This window comes from Musca vetustissima, unplaced genomic scaffold, assembly GCF_032173495.1.
Source record: "Musca vetustissima isolate MV318-11 ecotype Yass unplaced genomic scaffold, APGP_CSIRO_Mvet_v1 utg5970, whole genome shotgun sequence".
Classification (NCBI taxonomy): domain Eukaryota; kingdom Metazoa; phylum Arthropoda; class Insecta; order Diptera; family Muscidae; genus Musca; species Musca vetustissima.
In genome coordinates, this window is record NW_026881596.1 from 269,328 (window position 1) to 290,187 (window position 20,860).

The window sequence follows — 20,860 nt, forward strand, 5'->3', positions numbered from 1 at the left end:
GTAGTTCGTCTTCTTCGATTCTGCCAAATAGAAATTATTATTTTTTTATTATTGGTAGTAGAGGCGATACGCCATACAAGTCGGCAGTTATCAGCGCAATGATGGTAAATATTAGGACTAGAGTCGGTTGGAACTCTAAAAAGCAGATAAAAATAACAACAACAGCACCACTGGGCCATAAACATATGTGATATGAGAGTTGATGGTGGGGAAGGAGGATAATGTGTATCGGGGGGTATGATGAGGTTAAATAAATGTTTGCTATTTGCCCAGACACAAATGGAATTCGCTGGAAATTGGTTGGTTGGTTATTTTTTATTGATCAATGGTAGTTAAAAGTATATTTTTTGGAAGTAAGTAAATGGGGTGTTTGCTTGGAGATAAAAAACATGGATATGATAAGAGGAACATTGAAAAAATCGATTAATCTGAAAAATCTTGCAGATCAAAGGACCAAATAGGCAGGAAATAATATACTTTAAAAATTTACTTTTTATATACCATCTAAAAATTTGTCTCCAAATACGATTTGAATCCCGATCTTAACCGTCGTCATAATCTTTATGATAAGGGTCTTAAAAGTCTATATAATACAATATTTTGTCTTTTATGAGATGACGAATTGGTATTCTATGAGACGACCCATTGGACTTCTATAAGACCTATAAGACGACGAATGCTCCAAATATGTGACGACAAATTGGACTTGTATGAGACAACCAAGATCTTAGTAGGCTACCAATTGTGTTGAAATTTGAAGAAAAATCCATGCTTGTGTTGGATGATGGACAAAATATTTGTAAGAAATCCACGATTGTGAAAAAATATAAAAATCCAGGTTTTAAAAAAAATTAACAAATTCATGCTTAAGAAAAAATATTAAAAAAAAACCATCCCTATGAAAAATATTTAAAAATATACGAAAAACCAGTGAGCGGAGCATTATAGTCGGACGGGGCCGACCATATGATACCCTACACAACTTCCACGAAAAACTAACATTCTGTGGATCTATATTCTGAGCTTGGGCAATATTTCGCGATATTTGAACCATCTGGACCAACTAGAGACCGACAATTATTACTAATGTTCAGTACAGCCTTTCTCATTATTTGTCCAGATTCCCTTTCCTTGTGGTGTGATCTTCTTATTCCCATTGGAGCCTATAGATCGACTCAAAACAAAAACACAAAAAATTAAGTTTTCGGTCCACTTCATCACAATATAATTATCTGATCGTCACCGAAAATTGTAGGCGTTATCCTCGACCATAACAGGAACTTCATGGAACATTTTAAAGCGATCAACGCTATATTTCCGCCCTCTAGTGTGGTAAAGGGTTACTAATTAATATCTGAATACGTAAGCTCCTGTAAATATTTAAGTGTAACTCCCATATCCGAGTACTTACGACAACATAATTGGTAATAAATTAAATGTTAACCACTCCTCTTGGATATACTATGAACATCTCGGTCTATCTCCTTCAGGGGTAAATATATACGCTACAAAATACAAATTTTGTCATTTTTTCCACAAAAGTCTGGGTCCATTTGACCCGCTAAATATTGACCGATCCTTATCATAACAGTCATGCTTATTCTTTGGCCCGATCCCCTTCTCTATGTAAAAATTCGCGATGTTTGGGTCAGAAAACCCGATTAAATTAAGTATTTGGTCCATTTCATCCCCTAGATATTAACAGATCTTTACCAAAAACAATAGGGGTCTTCATCGCCAGAACCCATCCTACATGCAAAATTTCGTGGAGATTGGTCCATAACCGTGGCCTGTATCGTGTTTACAAAATATAGTGAACAGACGGACGGACACACATGTCTAGATCGACTCAGCTAGTCGAGATATGACGATCGGTATACTTAAAGGTGGGTCTAGGACCAATATTTCGCTGCGTTACAAACTCTTGGGGCCGCACAAAGCTATAACACCCTGACAACATAGTTGTGTAGGGTATAAATATTCTTTAAAAAATCCACGCCTTGTATTGGTCCTTAAAAAAATATTATTTAAAAAATCCACGCCTTGTATTGGTCCTTAAAAAAATATTATTTAAAAAATCCACGCCTTGTATTGGTCCTTAAAAAATATTATTTAAAAAATCCACGCCTTGTATTGGTCCTTAAAAAAATATTATTTAAAAAATCCACGCCTTGTATTGGTCCTTAAAAAATATTATTTAAAAAATCCACGCCTTGTATTGGTCCTTAAAAAAATATTATTTAAAAAATCCACGCCTTGTATTGGTCCTTAAAAAATATTATTTAAAAAATCCACGCCTTGTATTGGTCCTTAAAAAAATATTATTTAAAAAATCCACGCCTTGTATTGGTCCTTAAAAAAATCCACGCCTTGTATTGGTCCTTAAAAAAATATTCTTTAAAAAATCCACGCCTTGTATTGGTCCTTAAAAAAATATTCTTTAAAAAATCCACGCCTTGTATTGGTCCTTAAAAAAATATTTTTTAAAAAATCCACGACTTGTATTGGTCCTTAAGAAAATATTCTTTAAAAAATCCACGCCTTGTATTGGCCATTAAAAAAATATTCTTTAAAAAATCCACGCCTGTTAAAATGCTTGAAAAAAATATTTTTAAAAAATCCACAACGGTTGTTGAAAAAATCAACTGATATTAAATTTCTCCGCACAGGCAACAAAATATAAATTAAGATAAAAAATGGAAATATTCACAATGACTTTGTAATTTTTTATGGAATATAAAAGCAAACAACAAAAACACTAAGAAAGCAAATTATTACCCACCAACAACAACAACAACATAACCCTGCGAACGACTAGCACCAGGAAACAATTTAGATTAGATCAAAATTCTCACTTCGTTCTAATTGTTTACAATGTCTCATAAATCCCGAATATTTTTTTCTGGCGGTTCAACAGTTTATCTTAATACCCATAACGGGCTCCTGTTCTTTATTTCCAGAAAAAAAAACTATTGTAGTTATCTAACTAACAAAAAAATTGTATTTTTTATTGTGTCTAATTACAGTTCGTCAGCGGATAACAGAGCACACCCACCCACCTAATTTCGAAGACAGTCAGCATGTGACATTTTGAATTATGTCAAGAGGAGATCAAACAAACTACAAACAATAAAAATCTGAAGCCTAGCTGGTAATCGGAAAAAAACTCTCTGATCTCTATTAACCACCTGAAATTTGCATTTGAAGAAGCAGAATCGCAAAACGGCATAGTTCCTGTGTGTGTGACATCAACAAAATGTCCAATACAAATCCCTCCAATTCGGCCTTTGTGCCCGTTTTACCCTCACATCGGAATCCATTGAGGGCGCCTGGCTCCCTCTATGGCAGCATGATGGACGGCGATCCCAATAAGGACCCTAAGCGGGGTTCAAATTTTGAAATTATGGCCATGATGGCCGATAAACGTAAAGAGTTAGCTTTAAGAGAGGCGGCGGTGGCAGCAGCCATGTTAATGCCCCGACCAGGACAAGGTCCACCGCCAGGTGTACCAGGTTCGGTAATGTATCCTCCACCATATCTGGCTGGTCCAGGACCATCTCCAACGGGAGCTGGCAGTTTTACATTCCCCTCGGGTGCTGCTGCTCTGTTTCCACCCGGCCTGCCGCCTTCAATGCATGCTGGCCTGGATCGGCGTCTGCTGAGAGCACCTGGACGTGCCTCGAGACCCAAAAAACAATTCATTTGTAAATTTTGTAATCGTCAATTTACAAAGTCATATAATTTGTTGATACACGAACGCACCCATACCGATGAGCGGCCATATTCGTGTGATATATGCGGCAAGGCTTTTAGGCGTCAAGACCATTTGAGGGATCATAGGTGAGTAAACCTCAAACTCCTTGATAATTTTTAAATTTATTTTAACTCCCCTCTCTCCGTTCCCTTTTTGCCAGATACATACATTCCAAGGAAAAACCATTCAAGTGTACCGAATGCGGCAAGGGTTTCTGTCAATCCCGCACACTGGCCGTCCACAAAATTTTGCACATGGAAGAGTCCCCACACAAATGCCCTGTGTGTAGTCGCAGCTTTAATCAGAGATCGAATTTGAAGACCCATCTTCTAACCCACACCGATCACAAGCCTTACGAATGTAACTCCTGTGGCAAGGTGTTCCGACGTAATTGCGATCTACGACGTCATACCCTCACCCATGCTGTAGGTGATGTACCCGGTGAATATGTTGATGTGGTGGAGGAAGAAGATGACAATGGCCGCAATTTAAGTGGTGACGAAGAGGATTCTCTCCTGGAGGTGGATTCACCTCGCAACTCACCCATACAACGTCACGGCTCGCCGACCCATGATTTGGATCAAGATCACGATGAGGATGATGAGTTGGAGGGGGATCAACGCATTTCCATGGCGGAACGTTTATCGCTGAAGCGCAAGGCACAATTCGATCGCGAAGCTTTGGAAGATGATTCTGATGATGAGCTGGCCGAAGAAAACGAAGACGAAGAGGAAGATGTCAGTGAAAAAGATCCGAAAGCAAATAATGTCAAACAAGAGGTGATGGAAAAGGCCCAACGTAAATCGGAAGATGTGGTCGATGGCCACAATCAATATCAAGGGGTTACCCACTGTCATCATGAGGGTGGTACCCAATACACAATGAGGCCAAGCCATGAGTTCCAACGTAATGGTGAAGAATCGGGTCTTAGTAATCCAACGGGCCTCAATCCACCACCACCGGATTATTTAATGGCCAGCACCTCGGCTGGTATGTCCGGATATATGACAGGTACTCCTCTCACGGGGCATGATGGCAATGACCCTTATATGCCCTTGCTGCATGTACGCAGAGATCTCCACAGCACCAAACCGGGTATAATGGCCCATGGACCCACCGATCTTAAAGTGCAAATACAACCAAATGGCATACCACCAGGTGGCGCCACGTTACAGGGTGTCATTATGGACAATGGATCCAAGAGTCTGGGAACTCAACCACCGCAACAAACAGCGACGGCATCGCCATCCCAACCACCATCTGCACCATTACATTCCCCTCACGAAGCAGTGCCATCATTCCTCGGATCCATACCCATACGCAAAAGGGCTCTCGGCATGGAATTTGAACACATGCATGCCCATGCCTTGGCCCAACGGCCACCACCGCCACCATTTGCTTCGGCTGGTAATATGTATGCCCTAAATATGTCTCGACCGCATTTACATGCCCTGCAAAGTGCAGCTGCTGCCGCCTCAGCTTTAAAATTAACACCCAACACAGTTCCACCTACTCACTTAGGACCACCGCCGCCTCCACCGGGTATGACCAATAAACCAGGTCCCTATCTGCCCACCAATTATCACATACAAGTTGGCACCGGACCCGAAAAGGCAATGGGGCCGAGTTTATCAGAATCCTATATGCAGCAACATATGAATCGTAATCTGCCCATGGAAGGTAATTCATCAACAGCCAATCATGCGACATCTGTGAATTCCTCCTCCAACAGTTCTGCAGCTTCATTATCCTCACCAGTAGCGTCGACAGCAGGGACATCTGCAGCAGCATCATCGTCGTCGTCCTCATCATCATCATCGGCATCCTCATCGGCACATAGAAGTCAACAATCGACAATAGCGGATCCTTCAAATCAGGCTTCTGCTGCTCCACCACCACCCCCGGCTCCTGCTCCAGTGAAACGTACTACAGGTTTCAGCATTGAAGATATAATGAGACGCTAAACAACAACTAAACTACTTAAATTTTAATTTTATTTTCAAATATTTTTTTTAGTATAAGGAGAACGAAAATCATTAGAGCAAAAGAAATAGTTAAGAAGAGTTAGGTTAGTTTTATTTTAAATAAGTGAGGTTAAGATTCTAGTGCTTAAGCTTAGTTGTAGATCTGAGTCTTGTGTTTAAGGAAAAAAACTTGAAACGAGAGATCAATTACATGGGGGAAATATCAATAAGAAGGAACTTTGAATCAATATTGGGTCTCAGTGGTAGAATGGCGGATTAACTTCGCTTTTTCAATGGAATGGGTTGTAATTTATAAAATGCAGGTCCTAAGGCCTTTCCTGACTTATTAAATATTCTAGGTTTAATTCACTAACTGATTATTTAATGGCCAGAACCTGATATCAGACTGATATTTCCAGTTATAGGACATGTCCTCTGCAGAGTCTTTTGAAAAACGATTGCCTGTTGAAACCTTGAAAAATATTCTTAAGCCACACTCCTAGGTCTAATAAACCTTAAAGAATATTTTAAGCAAACCAGTCGCTGGATGTCCTTCCGAATATACAAAAGATCCGACAGTTCTGGATATGTTTTGATACTTTAAAACTCATGTGTTGGATTTTGAAAAAACATTTTTTTAAAAAATCCATATATTATTATTAAAAAAATGTCTTTACAAATTTCACGCCTCTGGAAATATTTTTGAAATCCAGGCCTATTTAAAAATTCCACTCCTCTGCATATATTTGAAAAAATATTTTTAAAAAATCCCCCATTCTGAATATACTTGAATTTTTATACCCTACACAACTATGTTATCAGGGTATTATGGCTTTGTGCAGCCCCAAGAGTTTGTAACGCCGCGAAATATTGGTCCTAGACCCACCTTTAAGTATACCGGTCATATTTCGACTAGCTGAGTCGATCTAGACATGTGTGTCCGTCCGTCTGTCCATTATAATTTGTAAACACGATACAGGCCACAGTTATGGACCAATCTTCACGAAATTTTGGTAAAGATCGATTAATATATAGGGGATGAAATGGACCAAATACTTAATTTTTGTCGGTTTTTCTGGTCGCTCCAGAGACCGCAGTTATAGTCCAAACATCGCGAATTTTTACATGGAGAAGGGGATCGGGCTAAAGATTAAGCATGCATGTTTTGATAGAGATCGGACGATATTTAGCGGGTCAAATGGACCCCGACTTTTGTGTGAAAAATTATCAAATTTGTATTCTATAGCGTATATATTTACCCTGAAGGACATAGACCCGAGAAGTTGATAATATATCCAAGAGGAGTGGTTGGCCTTTAAATTGATACCATTTATTTAATAAACCATTACCACACTAGAGGGCGAAAATATAGCGCAGACCGCTTTGGAATGTTCCATGAGGATCCAGGTATGGTCAAGGACAATCTAAAATTGTCAGTGATGATCAGATAATAATTTTAGGGTGAAGTGGACCGAAAACATAATTTTTTTGAGTTTTTTGAAAGCCGAACATCACAACACAACCCACGATGAAGGGAACCAAGTAATCAGAAGTGTACAAGTAATCAGAAGTACTGTACTGAATTTTAGTAATAGATTTTTTGGCCTCTAGTCGGTCAAGAAGGTGCAAATATCGCGAAATATTTCCCAAGCTCATAATATAGAACCGCAGAAAGTTACATTTTGGTGGAAGTTGTGTAAGGTTTAAAAATCCACGCCTGTGAAAGAACTAGGAAAAATATTTTTAAAAAATATACGCCTGCTAATATACGTGAATTTTTTAATCCTAGCCTATGAAAGAAAACTTTTTTATAAATCCAGTCTTATGGAAATGCTTAAAAATGTTTTAAAAATATCCAGGCCAGTGGGTGTAGTTGAAAAAATCTTTTAAAAATCCAAAGGTATGCCAAAATATTTTTAAAAAATTTAGGCCTTGAAAATATATTTTTTTTCTAAACCCAGGCCTATGGATGGTTAAAAATACCTATGGATGTTCTTGAAAAATGCAACACATACAGAAAACTCTATTGGCACTTCGAAAAATATTAATTTTTTGTAGAATGGGTGGTACTTAAAAATATTTTTATAGAAATTCCTTGGTCCGTCAAAAAGGCATATAAATTAAAAAATATAAAAGCTTCACAAATTTCCTACAAAATGCCCTTCAATAAACTAAATATTCTCCAACAATCCTCGTTTCTTCTATTCTCGACAAATCCGATCTTCGTGGGACCAAATATTGTTATCCAATATTGAAATAAAAGATCATAATTATATTTCCACCCTATGTAATTGCGAGCTTCCTTTAACATTTTCAAGCTTTTTGAAAAGTAAATTATATATAAATTTGTTCAATAAACAAAAAACAAAACATTCCTTCCCCCTCCATCCATATCTTAAGTTATTTATAGAGTTAAGAAATAAAAATAAAAAATTATGCAAATTTTTCCTGACGTACCGCCTACAAATATCCCTTTCTTCCACATAAATTTAAGTTTTATAAAAATTGTACAATTTAATTAAAATAAAATATTATTATTATTTTTTTTTTAATTTTCTACATTCCCCTACAACAATTATATATAACGCTTTGAATTAATTGTATATTATTTTATTGGAAAAAAAACTATTTTTTTTAAGTTTACTTGCCTGAACACTTAGTGTTCAAATACCAATTAACCTTCCTTCCCTGGCAACTTATTGTTTAAAATTTATCTTGAAACAAAAAAAATAAGAATTTTAATTTTGTTTCATTTTAGCAATTATTATTTTTTAGCTTATAATTAAAGTATTACTTTAAATACATTATTTTAAGTTAAACTTAATTTTTAAATATTTCTATTTTTTTTCAATATTTTAAAATAAATCAAATTTTAAAATATATTCTATTAAAGTTCAATTTATGTTTAATATATTTTAATATTGAGTCTAGTTTTGGTTTAAAATTTAGTATAAGTTGTAGTGCCTAGTTAACTATATATTGAGCGTAATAATTACGAGTTGATTTATCAATACTATAAAGTCTTCCTCTGTTTCAACAAATTTATCTATTAAATAAAACAAACATACAAATAAATATATATTATTTACAAAAAAAATAAATTGATTCTTATTTATCAAAAATATGCTTTAACTAGTAAGGAAAGTAGTAAAGTCGGACAGTCGGAACATGCATCCTAACAGACATTGCTTTTTTAAAAGGACCATTTACAGGAAATTGGATCCATAAACATGTCATTCTGCAAACTATACTAAATTTTTCACTTGGTCAGATATAGAGTTGTAATGGGACAAAATTATGTAAATCAATTTAAAGCAAATATAAATCGGACACCCGTTGATTATTTGGATAAATATCTGATAAACACGAGGATTTTGGTGCACCATTTACTTAAAATCGGGAGAAAATATATATGAGAGCTATATACAAATCTGAAATCTGAAAGAAAATCAGACGATTACGCCCTGTATTATAGCTGCCATGAAACGAGATATGAATTTGGCTGCGGATTTATTGTTAACAAGAGAATAAAAGACCTCGTCTCCAAATTCACTCCAGCAGATGAGCGAATTGCTATAATCCGTATAAAAGCAAAGTTCTTCTACATCAGTCTCATTTGCGCCCATGTTCCCATCGAAGATAAAGATGAACAGATCGAAGACATATTTTACGAACGCCTAGAAACAGCATATGATCGTTGCTCTGACCATGACATTAAAATTCTGCTAAGATATTTTAATGCAAACATCGCAAGGGAAAGGGATTTTTGACCCCAATGTCGGAAATTTCAGCCTCCATGAAAAAACATCAGACAACGGCATGAGGATGATTGACTTCGCGGCAGCAAAAACCATGGTAGTTAGCAGCCGATTGAACAACGAGAAATCAAATCGATCATGTTGTGATAGACGGAAGGCATTCATCCAGTGTTCCAGACGTCCGGGGAACGAATATCGCTTCGGACCATTTCCTTGTGGCAGCCAAGGTGCGCACCCGTCTTAATGTAGCAGCAAAGGTGCGATCTAATGTAACACGGAAATTTGACGTCGAAAAGCTGCAAACACAACAGATAGCAGAAGCCTACTCCGCTCAACTTACCCAACTGCTTAACGAATGCACGCACCCCTTGTCCTGATAATAATATAGAAGCACAGTGGCAGAGAATTGCCCAGTCCCTACAAACTGCAGCAAAAGTAATACTTGGGTACCAAAGACCACCATCAAAAAATCCGTGGTACGATCAGGTGCGTCGTAATACTACTAATATAAAAAACGCAGCGTATAGGCCAACCCTGCGGACAGTAGCAACACGTAATGTGATTGAGAATTATCGGGAGAAAAGGAGAGAATAGAAACGTATTTTCAGAAAAAAAGAAGAAAGAACAAGAAAAACTTGAGCGTGAGCAAATCGAGATGTACAGGAGTCAGAATGAAGTCCGAAAATTCTATCAACGGGTAAAACTATAGAGATGAAGAAGGAAACCAGACAGTGTGCTGAGGATCTGGAAGGAGCATAGCATATTGAAAAACTTCTGGTATCAAATAGTAGCGGTGAAGAGGATACCCCAGAACCAATAATAGATGATGGTATAGAGTGTATACCACCTAGCCAAGATGAAGTCAAAATAGCAATCAATCGGATGACGAATAATAAAGCAGCAGGTGCCGATGGGTTACAAGCCGAACTATTCAAGACTGGTGGTCAGATGGTGGTAAGGAGCATGTACAAGCTGATTAGTACAATTTGCCTAGAAGGATGCATTCCCAATGATTGGAACCTCAGCATCATGTGTGCCAACTAGAGAGGAATAAGTCTCCTTCCCATTCCGTACTTTTAAAATGTTTTTTGCCCAAAATTAGAACCTCGATAACTTTTGCGCGCATCAACCAAAAATTTGATCGATAACAGGACATTTTTTCTCTCTGTATGTACCAAAAATCATTGATGTAAATCGAAAACAAAAAAAAAGATTTTTTGAAAATGGAATATTAAAAAATTGGCAATATTGCCCATATAGGAGTTATCTAAATCTGAACCGAAACTTAGCACACATCATTCTAGACCTACTTCAATACGCTATGGCAAAATTTTTTTTTTAAAATTCACACCTGTTGCTAATACTTGAAAAAAATATTTTTTTTTAAAAAAATCCACGCCTCTTCTGGTGCTACTCCTGAAAAAATCCAAGCCTAGGTAAACCCTCGATTGAAAAAAATATATATATTTAAAAAACTCTTCTAATGGTTTTTAAAAAAATATGGTATGTCTCTAATAAAATAATGTCTCTAAAAAATATTCTCAAAACTCGTGTACCTGTTTAAGCCTTCTCAAATATAATTCCATTCCATCATCCACTCAGCCAAATTTGCTGAAATCAATCACAAATTGTCTGCCACAGATTATTACATGTTATGAATTTTTAAAAACAATTATTTATTTAATAATAAAAATACGAAAAAATAAACAATTTCCTATTGAACGAAAACCAAGAATTCTCCCACTGGTGCAATATTAATCATATTTTATGACTTCATTTTTTGAAGCTATTTTTTTTTGTCTTTTGTGTTCCTGACATTTTGAAAATTACGCAGACATTGTTTTTATTTTATTTAAATTTAAATACGCATCCAATCAACATTAAGAAAGGGGTTATGGCGGGGGAAAAGGGCATCTCAAATAAAATTAATCTCATTAAATATGCATTGCACGACAACGCCGTTGACAGGCAATGTGAACGCAGCAAATGAAGTGATCATAACCACGGCTTGAAGGAGCGGTCTGGGATGATAGTCATCTTGCGTTGTGGGTTAATTTGTTGTGTGTGTGTGGTTAGACGTGCAAGTCCGATTGGAGGTTAGCGGTTAAAAAATAAGAGACACAAACGCACACACACACGCTCTGAACAACAATAAAATGATTGCCCAGTTAAAGTTATAGCCAAGCACCAGCGATCTAGTGAAAAGAAACATTCCAACTACTTTTCCGGAGAAAAACATTGTCGTCGCCGTTGTTGTTGTTGCTGATGATGAAGTCAATTTACGTACAACCACATTTTGAACGTGCTATGCCAAAAAATCAGTCATAAATGTTTCCAAGGAGTTGATAATCATAAAAAAATCCCATAAGTCGGATTTCATTAAATGACTAATGCAATTATTGAGAAGTCCGTTGTAATTATGCGTGATATTGGAAATAGTAATGTTGCGGGAAATTTGGCTGAATAGAGTTATGAATAAATAACTGAAATAGACATAGTCTTTTTTCCATAAGTCTATCTAGTCTTTTTTCATCAGGATCTACCGGCTTTTTAAATTTTGCAACCGTACACTCAGATAACAGATTTCTGAAGCCCATGATATATCTGCAAAGGAACCGCAAGTTTTAGCCACTTTTTCCAAAAACTTATTAATATATTTATAGGTAGGTCCTGTCGCACCCTTGTTTAGATAGTTCGATGCTTGATAATATTGATATTCCCATCTCGGTTTCCGATCTGAATGTCCATAATCTAGTATTTATCTGTCTTAGAGCATATATAAAGGTACCGACATTAGGTATTAGGTATTTTGAAGGGCATACATAAACTATTCAAAAGTCCTAGTTCATTCAGGTGGATTCAGATGTTCCGTTAAGCGAATATTACATTATCCACGGAAAGGAAGAAAGAGATAGGAAAAAATTCTAACTCACCGAGTTCTAGGCGATTAGATTGTGATATGCGGCATGTTGACTTGTGTTTCTATTTCAAAAAATTTATGTAAGAGGACTCTGAGAGGAGAGGATACTCTGAAAAGAGCCTCCGGTATACCTTAAACAGGTTGAAACACCGACATCGTTCTTTGAAACCCCGACATCGTTTTAAAAATTAGCATGGGATAAAAAAACTAGAATGTTGACCTTTATTGAACATTCGTTGAGAACTCAAAAGTCAAAATGACAGTCCCTTCGCTGAAAAATTGCGGCATGGACCAAAAAATTAAACTTTTTAACAACGCCATGGAAATTTGATGTGGTCGATTTCAAAATTGCGATGTAGCTACTGGAAGGAACGGACATATGTAATCGATCATTTACCCGATCTAACCGCGCAAGAGATATAATGCACATTTTGTAATTATCTATTAAACCCTCTAAATATTTACCGATTGTCATGAAAAGCGCCATGCTTATTCCATGATGTTCGGTTCATAATTGTTTAATTGATTTTCAGGCGTGTTTGTCTTGTGCGTAGCTTATCCAATTTGAAAGACCATGATCCGAGTTCTTGTCTTCCACTAGATCTTTCTATCAGATTCGTGGCCTTCCCCTTCTACGTGATCCATCAGTCGGCTCGCTATTATATGTCTTTTGAGCTGGGACATCCTCATCCATTCTCACAAAATTACCTAGCCAACGTAGTCGCTGTAGCTCGATGCGTCTGACTATACCAATGCCTGAGAATAGATGGTAAAACTCATGGTTCATTCAACGGCGGTCGGACCATATATCTCTCGGAGAATTTTTCTCTCAAACACTCTCCGTGTTTCTGATACACAATACATTAGCACGAGTAGTGTCAGCGTCTTGTAGAGTGTGAGTTTGGTCTGGCGATAGGTGGTCTTGTTTCTGAATTGCTTACTTAGACCGTAGTAGCATCTGTTGGCCAACACTATTTTCCTCCGAATTTCAAAACTGATGTCATTCGTTTTATTTATGGTGGTATCAAGGTATATAAAATCTTTAACTGCCTCGAAGCTGTAGTTCTCAAGTTCCACAGTTGGTCCTGGTCTACTGGTCTTCTCGCCGTTTACTGCCAGACCAACTTTGGCAGACTCCTTCTCAATTTGTTCAAAAGTGGCTGTTACCACTCGTAATGTTCGACCCATTGCGTTGATGTCATCGGCGTAGGCGAGTAACATATGCTGTTTGCCTCTCGTATGACCCTTTTTAAAAAGGTCACATGACAAACTGTTACCTTGTCTGAATCCTCGTTCGGCCTTTCCGACATTAACTGCTGACCTTGTGCCAGTTAAAATTATCCTGCATAACCGTATTAAATTTGCAGGAATGCCAAACGCAGACATATTTTTAAACACCTCTGAACGGATAGGGCTGTCGAATACGGCTTTATAGTCGTTGAATTGGTGGAATGTGTCGATGTATTTTTCGTGGATCTGCCAGACCTGAAGCCGCATTGATATGGTCCAATAGTATCATCGAACAATGTCTTCAGTCGTTCACACAGCATGCTGGATAGTACATTATATGCGATGGGAAGGAGACTAATTCCTCTGTAGTGGTCACATATAGTCTGGCCTCCTTTTGTGTGCACGGGACAAAGGATGCTGAGGTTTCAATCATTGTGCATGCATTCCTCTATCCAAATTGTACTAGTCAGCTGATGCATGCTGCTGCTCAGCATTTGACCACTGGTCTTGAATAGTTATACTGGTAACCCATCGGCACCTGCTGCTTTATTGTTCTTCTACCGATTAATCGCTATTCTGACCTCATCTTGGATAGGTGGTATACACTAGTCTTGGGCAATCTCGTTCAGTTCAGTGATCGAACAAACTAGATCACTTTTTAAAGTGAACTAGGTCGTTCGCCTCGTTCAGTTGCTTATATCGTTCAAATGGATACTCAGTTCAATTGGCATGGCAGCGTATTCCAATAAAGTTATGTCAGTTCAGCCAACCGTAAAGAATGATTACCTTTCACAATCATTCGAAGGACTTTCCTATATATTTTCTCCAATTTGTTAATGGGTGGTGGTCGATGGCATTTCTCCGTTACATTCGGCAACACACTTGTTTGCGCTACAGTTGTTGCTCCGAACACCTTTGCCGTGGTTTACAGCTCCACGGTTATCTATGGGGGTTCTTTACTTTTAAATGTCGCTTCACATTATTTACTGACCCTCCAGCTATACGCAAAACACTACTGCAGCATTCGATGGTTCTGGGGTATCTTCTTCAACGCCATTATTTGATACCAGAAGCTTTTCAAAATGCTCCTTCCAGATCCTCAACACGCTGTCTGTATCTGTCACCAGGTTTCCTTCTTCATATTTACAGGAGGATGTGCCTGCACCGGACTTCATTCTGACTCCTGTACATCTCGATTTGCTCACGCTCACATTTTTCTTGTTCTTTCTTCTTGTTTTGAAAACCCGCTTCCCCTCTCTCTACACGCAGCGTTTTTAACTTTAGCATCATTACGACACGCCTGATCGTACGATGGGTTTCTTGATGGTGGTCTTTGGTACCAAAGTGTTGATTTTGCTGTAGTTTGTAGGGAGTGGACAATTATTTGCCACTGTGCTTCTATACTATTATCGAAAGCACTTCTATTCGATAAGTTGAGCGTAGTAGGCCTCTGCTACAAGATAATGGTTCGAATCGATACTCTCACCTCGGATCCTTCCGTCTATCAAAATATGCCTAATTTGATGTCTCGATGTTTGATCGGGAGAAAGTCAGGTAGCCTTGAAGTACCATGTTTTTTGCTGCTGCAAAGTCAATCAGTCTCATGACGTTGTCGGTTGTTACTACATGGAGGCTGAAAGATATTTTCCCCGATAAGGCTAAAAATATTTCCCTTCCGATTTTTCCATTACAATCTCCTAGCAGAATTTTAATGTCATGGCCAGGGCAGCGGTCATATGTTGTTTCTAGGCGCTCGTAAAATATATCTTTGGTCTGCCCATATTTGTCTTCGTTTGGAGCATGGACGCAAATGAGACTGATGTAGAAGAACATTGCTTTAATACGGATTATAGCAATTCGCTTATGTACTGGAATGAATCTGAACCTCTTTAATTCTCCTGTCTGGAGGTCTGTCATTCTTCTGTCAACCATAAATTAGGGAGATTTAGTTTTTTTTTCGTTGATTTCTCATAGTACGTGGGTTTTCCGAGTGTGGGTAGCTAACCCAACGCCTCAACCCATTGTTTATAGTTCTTATGGGAGAACTAGCAGCAGATTTCAGCTCAATATTTCAACGGGTGTTGAAAGTATCTACCCCAGATTAAACCGGCGGGAGATGAAAGAGGCACCAAAATAAGGCTGGGCTTTGCCATGTTAAAGCAAATCAGAGCCGCAGGTTTGTATCTATTATCCCCTACGTTCACCCACTTTTTAGTATAACTCCCATATAATCCGACTCGTAATATTTGGTACTTTGGGAATTATGGAAGCATACCTTGAGTTCCCATCTTCAAAATCTTCATAGCAAAAATCATCGATATTGGTCTACGTTTTAGTATAGTCCCCATATAACGTTACCTCCCATTATCCGGTGTTTTGGGCACCTTTTTTAACCAATTTGACTCTCATTGGTTGTCATATCATGCAGCAAAAAATGCCATTCCATAGACTGCCATAATAATTCAAATAAATTAATTTAAATAATAACCGATTTTTATTGGCAGTAATACCGATATTGCCAACCACAGCAAACAAAATAATGAACAAATCTAAAACAAAACTGTCAACACAACACAGCTTTACTAAACTTAACCTCAAAAAAAAAAAATGCAACTGTCAAGCAAAGCTAAATGTCAAACGAAAAAAGCCAAGTTAACAACAGAAAGTTGGGAACAAAACAAACCGAAGAAAAAACGGTTAAACAAAATTTCATATCAGGCAGCTAAACACATGCTTGTGGTTGGAGTACACATACGCACAATGGGTCCAACACAGGCACACACAGAGAAAGCTTTCGCTCTCAGGTGGAGAGTATGAGAGTTAGTTGTTACGTTCATTCCTATGGTGGTTGGTTGGTTAGGTTGACTGGCTGTTTTAGCTTTTCTCAGAAACTAAACGACTGTAAGCTTGAGCGGTTGGCTATTTCGTCGTGCCGTTTTGTATCGGAAGACAATTTTGTGTTGACGGGTCTCCGGTTTTTTTGTTTTTTCTAACTTGTTGAATACCAAAACAAGTACCAATACAAAGAAAACCGATAATATTACACAGAGACAGACGTTACTTTATACGTCTTCTTCTTCGTGTTCGCGCAAATGGTGCTACGTTAAGATCATTGATTTGTGTGAGTGTGTTTGAGTTTTTTTTCGGATGTGTGAGTGTGTTTTTGTATAAAATAATAATGCAATGGTGACAAGTAATCAAGCTGACCGCGCCTAAGTTTATAGAAAATCCGTAAAAAATCATAGAAATTGAGAACTTTTCCACGAAATTTTATGGAAATTGGAAAGTCTGAATAAAGTTCTAAAGGAAAATTGTAAAAATTGCTGGAAATTTTAATGGTTTATGAGAAAAAAACCAAATTTTAATGTTAAAGAATTTCCAATCCATGTGTGAGTGTAGTGGTGAATAAAGTGTTAACTGTTGGTTTGTTGGTAATAAAGTCAGAAATAAAAAAACAAATTGTGGTAATTTAAAAATATAAAAGAGCAGCAACAAAATAACCAATAAATTTTGATAAAAAAAGCGAAGAAAGGAAGTGAAGAAAAAACAAATATTTTTATTTAATAAAAAAATAATTTTTTTACAAAATGCTGTAATTATATTTACATACTGGTTTACAACGCCTGGGTCAAGCAGTAGTGGCCAAAGAGGCTGACAAAGAAAACAAAAAAAGCAACAAGAATGTGATAATTAAAAGTCAACAAAGAAAAGGCTACTTGAAGAGCTGAGAACAAACTTCAAAATTCTTTATTTGAATTTTCATTTTTTTTGGAAAATGGTGTGAAAAATTACAGGCCCCCATAGGGGATCTACAACTACGCTCGAATTCCCATCAAAATCTAATAGAAAAACTAAACAAATCTTTCCATCATCAATTTTGTTTCCTAATTGAAAAGCCAAAATACCGATTTGTTGTCATCACACATTTGGAAAACTTCGTTTAGAAAATTGAAAATAGGCCACGACATTCTAAACGACAAGACAAACAAACCAAACCACACCGATCAACAACAACAACAACCACAACAACAACGAGAAGAACAAAGTTACAAGCAACAAAAACCTGTTGTTAACCCGTTATTTTACACTTGAATATTACAACAATAACAAAAATAAAAAAAACAACAAACAAAACGTAAAGCAACCAAACTTTCAGATAGTGCCAACCACAACAACATCGAAACCACCCTCTCCAAACCACTATTAAATGGCCCGCAATCTAAGCAACGGGCCGCCGAAAACCCAAACCGAAAAAATATGAAACAACAACAACACCATGCAGCAAACGCCCCGCCGCCTACAACAACTGTGTTTCGAAATTTACGTTAATCACACCGTAAAAAGAAATCATCAAAAAATATGATTACAAGCATATCACTTCACTGCTAAGCAGCAACAACAACAATCCATTACACATTAATTAATAATACCTCAAAAAAATCGTTGTTATTTTTCGATCGTTACCCGATTATTATTTTGCTGTTATAATTGTTGTTGTTTGCTGCCTCTGATTTTGCACTTTTATGTTTGCTTAATGATTTTTTGGACGCATGGATCTGTTGCTTCGAGTCAATAATTTTTTTCCATCGTTGTGGAACACTGCATTGAGCTTTTAGAACGGAGTTTTTTTTCTGTTGCACGCTTTGTGCAAATCGTTTGCTAATTGCATTTTATGTTACGGCACAGTGGTGTGAAACAGTTCGATCGGGGATGAAAAATTATATACCGTCCACAACAATGTTGTAAGGGTATTATAATTTTGTGTGGCTCAAGAATTATTAAGGCCACGAAAAAATGGGTAATGGACCCTTTTAGTATACCGATCGTCATATCTTGACTAGGCTATACGGCCCAGACATGTGTATCCGTCCGTCCATCCGCATGTCCATTATAATTTATAAACGCTGTACAGGCCACCATTGTGGACCAATTGTCACGAAATTTTGTATGTAAGTCCGATTCCGTCCAAATAGCACTACTGTTTTTCGTAACGATCTGTTAGAGTAACTTCGGGTAATGTGGACCATGCATCAAATGTGGACCACCCCCCATATCTAAGAAAATGCTTGAAATATGTCAATGTCGCCTTGATAAATATTTTCCTTATTAATGAAAACAGCTCTGACTGTAAAAGTGTGATTTGATTATTTTTTAGCACAATAATCGAACGTTTTTGCAAAATAGTCGAACACTTTATTTTTCTCGAATATAAAGAAGTTATGTGGTTTTTTCTTGTTTTCTTTAACAAAAATATACGTTTAGCTGTAATTACAATCGGCGATTTTTAATTTTTATTCATTTTTGAAGCCGATAATTATTTCTAAATAAAAATATTCAATGTCGGGTAATGTGGACCACTATAAAAAAGTGGGACCATTTCATGAGGACGAGTTCGAAACGTGGGTGAATTTAATATGCGATGAGGTATTCTATCCTCTGAAAACTCGATATGCGAAATTACAGGTGAAGCAAGGACCTTCAAAATACCGCAAATGGGGCGGTACCCTTATATGGGGGCTGTTCCAAAACATGAACCCATATATTTTTGCATTCATTGTTACCCAAGAGTGTAATATATTGAAATTTATCACAACCAAACCACAACCTACCTTTAAATTACTGATACTCATTAACCACACATACTGGTCCACATTACACGCCAAGTTATTTTTATTTGCAGCTTAGAGTTTTTTGAAATATACTGCAATAACATTTTTATAGACAAATATATATAATTTTTAACCTGGAACATATTTAGCCAACAAATCTACTATGTTGTGAAAACAATTTGTTTTCAGTTTTTACCCTTGGTACGCCCACAATATCAAAAAAAGAAAATTGTGGTCCACATTACCGGAAGTTACTCTAATATATAGGGGATGCAATATGCCAAAAACATGATTTTTGTCACTTTTTCTGGTCACGAAATTTTATAAGGATGATGGGAATCAATCCGGGTACAAGCATGACTCTTTTCATTCGCTAAATATTTAGCGGGTCAAATGGACCCAGACTTTTGTGTGGAAAAAGGCAAATTTACATGACATGGACCAGATAATTTGACAGTATATCCAAGGGGAGTGGCTGTCCGTTAAATTGATACTAACTGTACCCTCAGCCTTATGGCTAATGAGGGTATATACACCTTGATACGGTGAAAATGTGCCTCATCGAAATATTGGTTTCAGACACCCCATGTTTCTTTGGACCAAATCCGTTTCTGAAAATTTGGGTTTGAATTACACATGTCCGATAACACTCAAAGGGAATAGTCGATTTCATCCAAACTTAATATTTAATATGTCTTCCAAACTTAGTTTAAGTTCGAAGATGGGGAATATCGGTCCACTCATACTGGTAACACCCGCACAAAATGGTCAAAATTGTGTTAATTTTTTTTTTATAATAACATGCAAACTGTCTATCCGATTTTAACGAAACTTTGTACGACCTATTATCTTTACCAAGCCTTGATCATGTTGGAAGATGGAAACCAGTGGTGCACTTCTTCTGGTATCTCCCCTACAGAGGGTCAACATTTTCAATATTTATAAATTTAATATCAGGTTAACTTTGCACAACCTATTATCTTTACCAAAAATAGATCAAGTTTGAAGACTGGTCCACTCCTTCTGGTACCTCCCACACAAATGGTCAACATCTTCAATATTTATAAATCCAATATTAGGCGAATGGAATGCCCGATTTGAACCAAATTTTGCACAACCTATTATGTTTTCAAAGTCTAGATCAATTCCGAAGCTTGGACCCGTCTGCCCTCTCCTCTTGTACCTTCTCCTATATATATTTGATCAAAATAAAAACCGAAACATCTTTAATTAAACAAATACCTTACATACAAAGAATAATAAAACCTGTGTATAACTCCGATGACCTCTACCGCAAACCATGGGGTGAGGGTATATATCTATCGGCACACCGACTGACACTGTTTTATTTGTTATTCTGATGTATGTATTCAGAATTATGATACTATTTACTCTTACCATTACCTCACTAGAGGGCGGAAATGTAACCATGATCTTTTTTTTGAAATTTTATATTAAGTTCCGGTTATTGTCAATGTCGACGCCTATAATTTCCGGTGATGATCAGATAATATTTATGGGATGAAATGGACCGAAAACTTTTCTTTCACTTTTTTCATGTCGCTCTGTAGGACATACTTATAAATCGAACATTACAGTACAGTAACCAATACTTTTCAGTAGAA

General features: G+C 37.0%; 1 protein-coding gene across 1 annotated transcript; it reads left to right on the forward strand.

Annotated features, from left to right (window-relative positions):
- The first annotated feature begins 3,256 nt into the window (after positions 1 to 3,256).
- LOC133327551 (protein bowel) lies at positions 3,257 to 5,718 on the forward strand. The gene is made up of 2 exons (XM_061536068.1): positions 3,257 to 3,840; positions 3,915 to 5,718. The coding sequence occupies exons 1-2, from the start codon at positions 3,257 to 3,259 to the stop codon at positions 5,716 to 5,718; spliced, it is 2,388 nt and encodes a 795-aa protein (XP_061392052.1).
- The last annotated feature ends 15,142 nt before the right edge of the window (positions 5,719 to 20,860 follow it).